Source organism: Oncorhynchus clarkii, chromosome 30 (assembly GCF_045791955.1).
Source record: "Oncorhynchus clarkii lewisi isolate Uvic-CL-2024 chromosome 30, UVic_Ocla_1.0, whole genome shotgun sequence".
Lineage (NCBI taxonomy): Eukaryota > Metazoa > Chordata > Actinopteri > Salmoniformes > Salmonidae > Oncorhynchus > Oncorhynchus clarkii.
Window position 1 is genome coordinate 36,509,565 of NC_092176.1, and position 4,258 is coordinate 36,513,822.

Below are 4,258 nucleotides of genomic sequence, written 5' to 3' on the forward strand. Positions count from 1 at the left end.
TATGGCCTTAAGTCTTTTGAGAATGTTTGGCAAATTTCTAAAGGACTAAAAGCTGAACCAAACTTGGTGCACATTTTTAGTTAATGTCCTAGGCTACACAGCTGATATAACTAATCAACTCCTCATCAAATTTTGATTATTTGAATCAGCTGTGTAGTGCTAGGGCAAAAACAAAAAATGTGCTCCCAGTGGGAGGCTCAGGACTGACTTTGGAGAACTCTGCTTTATAGCACCATGAAGGTTCCCTTTAGAACCTTAACGAGATGATTCTTTATAGAATCTTTAAAAAAAAATAAGTTACATGACATTCACTATGGTTACATGCCAAACAACCATTATTTGGCACTGTGTATAAAACAATGTCCCAGGACAAGGTCTAACACAACTACGTGATGACGCAATAGTGTGTTGAAGCCAGAGAGCCACTTGTGGTGCGTCACCACTGAATCAATAAGGCTTCCATCTCAAACGGCCTTCTGTTTCCTACTTGGCACCTTGTTTCCTACATGGCACCCTGTTTCCTACATGGCACCCTGTTTCCTACTTGGCACCTTGTTTCCTACATGGCACCCTGTTTCCTACATGGCACTCTGTTTCCTACATGGCACTCTATTTCCTACATGGCACTCTGTTTCCTACATGGTACTCTGTTTCCTACATGGCACTCTGTTTCCTACATGGCACTCTGTTTCCTACATGGCACTCTGTTTCCTACATGGTACTCTGTTTCCTACATGGCACTCTGTTTCCTACATGGCACTCTGTTTCCTACATGGCACTCTGTTTCCTACATGGTACTCTGTTTCCTACATGGCACTCTGTTTCCTACATGGTACTCTGTTTCCTACATGGTACTCTGTTTCCTACATGGCACTCTGTTTCCTACATGGTACTCTGTTTCCTACATGGCACTCTGTTTCCTACATGGTACTCTGTTTCCTACATGGCACTCTGTTTCCTACATGGCACTCTGTTTCCTACATGGCACTCTGTTTCCTACATGGCACTCTGTTTCCTACATGGTACTCTATTTCCTACATGGTACTCTGTTTCCTACATGGCACTCTGTTTCCTACATGGCTCTGTTTCCTACATGGCACCCTGTTTCCTACATGGTACTCTGTTTCCTACATGGCACTCTGTTTCCTACATGGTTCTCTGTTTCCTACATGGCACTCTATTTCCTACATGGCACTCTGTTTCCTACATGGTAATCTGTTTCCTACATGGTACTCTGTTTCCTACATGGTACTCTGTTTCCTACATGGTACTCTGTTTCCTACATGGCACTCTGTTTCCTACATGGTACTCTGTTTCCTACATGGTACTCTGTTTCCTACATGGCACTCTATTTCCTACATGGCTCTCTGTTTCCTACATGGCACTCTGTTTCCTACATAGAGAGTAGGGTGCCATTTGTGTCACATTGTTCTAAGTGGTCATATTGTCACATTGTTCTAAGTGTCTATAGAATACTAGAACTCCAGTGGTTCAATCTTACAGATAGCCCATAAGGCTGCTTGTCGATACACTTAAGAGTCTCCGATGTGAACTAGACATCGCATTGATTTCAGTAATGTACGTTTAACCTTTCGTAAGTGTTGAGCTTTCAATTAATATCATATAGCTATCCTCAAAACTTTGTCTAAACCTGATATAAGCAAATCACCAACAGAGAGTTTATAAAAAGAGAGAGCAATACCAAAGGTAACCATGTGTCTGGCAGGAGAGATACATTGGGAAAAATGTCTGATGAAAATGTCTTGGTGTAGTTATTTAAATAATTCACAGTATTCGGTTGGTAAATGAGCATCGTTATTCCTCCTTGACTGTTGAGGACGCTGAGGTGATTTCTTCAACAGGTCAGACCAGAAGAGTGCTTGGGTGGAAGTTAGCCTGTTGCCAGGCAACCAACGGCATCTAGTGCCATGGTGTCGCTAGGTAAGGAGGAGTGATACAGTGATCAGTGAGCCTTTGTGTCTCCAGAGAAAAGGCCCATGTGAAATGGTTATACATGTGAAAGGGAGAAATGTGAAAAGATCCACTTAATGCACTCTTCAGGCACAACCTGTTCAGGGAACAGCCCTGAACAAAATCCGTCCTTACTGGTAATTGCAGAGTTGGGGTAAATTCCACCTACATTACAGTTAGTTAAGGGATTGAATTGCAGTCCTATGGAGAAAGCCCATGTCCAATTCAACTGGCAGGACTTTAAATGGAATTGATCCCAACTCTAAAAGTGTGTATATCTGTCTGTAATAAAGCCCTTTCGTGGGGAAAAACTAATTCTGATTGTCTGGGCCTGGCTCCCCGGTCGGTGGACCCGGCTCCCCGGTGGGTGGACCCGGCTCCCCGGTGGGTGGACCCGGCTCCCCGGTGGGTGGACCCGGCTCCCCGGTGGGTGGGCCCGGCTCCCCGGTGGGTGGGCCCGGCTCCCCGGTGGGTGGACCCGGCTCCCCGGTGGGTGGACCCGGCTCCCCGGTGTGTGGACCCGGCTCCCCGGTGGGTGGACCCGGCTCCCCGGTGGGTGGGCCCGGCTCCCCGGTGGGTGGGCCCGGCTCCCCGGTGGGTGGGCCTGGCTCCCCGGTGGGTGGCTCCCCGGTGGGTGGGCCTGGCTCCCCGGTGGGTGGCTCCCCGGTGGGTGGGCCTGGCTCCCCGGTGGGTGGGCCTGGCTCCCCGGTCGGTGGACCTGGCTCCCCGGTGGGTGGACCTGGCTCCCCGGTGGGTGGCTTCCCGGTGGGTGGGCCTGGCTCCCCGGTGGGTGGGCCTGGCTCCCCGGTGGGTGGACCTGGCTCCCCGGTGGGTGGACCTGGCTCCCCGGTGTGTGGACCTGGCTCCCCGGTGGGTGGGCCTGGCTCCCCGGTGGGTGGGCCTGGCTCCCCGGTGGGTGGCTCCCCGGTGGGTGGGCCTGGCTCCCCGGTGGGTGGGCCTGGCTCCCCGGTCGGTGGACCTGGCTCCCCGGTGGGTGGACCTGGCTCCCCGGTGGGTGGCTCCCCGGTGGGTGGGCCTGGCTCCCCGGTGGGTGGGCCTGGCTCCCCGGTGGGTGGGCCTGGCTCCCCGGTGGGTGGGCCTGGCTCCCCGGTGGGTGGACCTGGCTCCCCGGTGGGTGGACCTGGCTCCCCGGTGGGTGGACCTGGCTCCCCGATGGGTGGACCTGGCTCCCCGGTGGGTGGATCAGAATGAATGCACTAACAACAGCAGTCAATCACCCAAGCTAACTTGCTAGCTACTTCCAGACATGTAAGTGAGAGAGAACAGCTCACAGAAAATTACTCGCCCTGACAGAGCTGGTTAGAGTTTTATGTTATCCAGAGCGTTGGTGATTGCAACTGAAACTGTGCTGTCAGATTGTCCGTTCCGAATTCAGAGTGTTTCTCGTTCAGAGCGCACACCGGATGCTCTGGGCGATGAGTTTACTGACGTTTACTGACACCGGCCATATTCAACGGGTGCTGAGCGTTCATAAATTCATCAGTTATTCTGCGTTCTCTGGCACACTCAGACGAGAGTGCTCTGAATTCGGAGTAGATGGCCAGACTGAATTTACGAATGCACCCGAAATGGTTACTTGCTGGAGTCTCTGAAATTTTTTTCGGCCTTCCTCTGACGCCTAGCATATAGGTCCTGGTAGGCAGGAAGCTTGGTCGCAGTGATGTACTGAGCTGTACGCACTACCCTCTGTAGTGCCTTACGGTTGGATGCCGGGCAGTTGACGTACCAGGCGGTGATGCAACCGGTCAGGATGCTCTCGATGGTGCAGCTGTACAACCTTTTGAGGATCTGGGAACCCATGCCAAATATTTTTAGTCTCCTGAGGGGGAAAAGGTATTGTTGTGCCCACTTCACAACTGTCTTTCTGTGTTTGGACCATGATAGTTAGCTGGTGATGTGGACACCAAGGATCTTAAAACTCTCTATCCACTCCACTATACTCCCTTCGATGTGAATGGGGGCTTGTTTGGCCCTCCTTTTCCTGTAGTCCACAGCACCTTTGTCTTGCTCATGTTGAGGGAGAGGTTGTTGTCCTGGCACCAAACTGCCAGGTCTCTGACCTCCTCCCTATAGACTGTCTCATTGTTGTTGGTGATCCGGCCTTACACTGTTGTGTCATCAGCAAACTTAATGATGGGGTTGGAGTCGTGCTTGGCCACACAGTTGTGGGTGAACAGGGAATACAAGAGGGGACTAAGCAGGCACCCCTGAGGGGCCCCCATGTTGAGGATCAGCGTGGCGGCCCGTCAGGAAGTTAGGATCCAGT

The 4,258-nt window shown here is 51.8% G+C and overlaps 1 protein-coding gene across 1 annotated transcript; it reads right to left on the bottom strand.

Annotated features, from left to right (window-relative positions):
* Positions 1-2,282: 2,282 nt before the first annotated feature.
* Positions 2,283-3,792, bottom strand: LOC139389537 (basic proline-rich protein-like). The gene is made up of 3 exons (XM_071136355.1): positions 3,609-3,792; positions 2,831-3,049; positions 2,283-2,788 (listed from the first exon to the last, which is right to left on the bottom strand). The coding sequence occupies exons 1-3, from the start codon at positions 3,790-3,792 to the stop codon at positions 2,283-2,285; spliced, it is 909 nt and encodes a 302-aa protein (XP_070992456.1).
* Between the last annotated feature and the right edge of the window lie 466 nt (positions 3,793-4,258).

Excerpts from the sequence above, each read along its gene's own strand:
- LOC139389537 (XM_071136355.1), bottom strand. The coding sequence starts at position 3,792 with ATGGGTTCCCAGATCCTCAAAAGGTTGTACAGCTGCACCATCGAGAGC. Across the intron at positions 3,050-3,608 it reads CCAGGACCTATATGCTAGGC|GCCCACCCACCGGGGAGCCA; the intron begins GTCAGAGGAAGG and ends CCGGGGAGCCAG. Across the intron at positions 2,789-2,830 it reads CCCACCCACCGGGGAGCCAG|GTCCACCCACCGGGGAGCCA; the intron begins GTCCACACACCG and ends CCGGGGAGCCAG.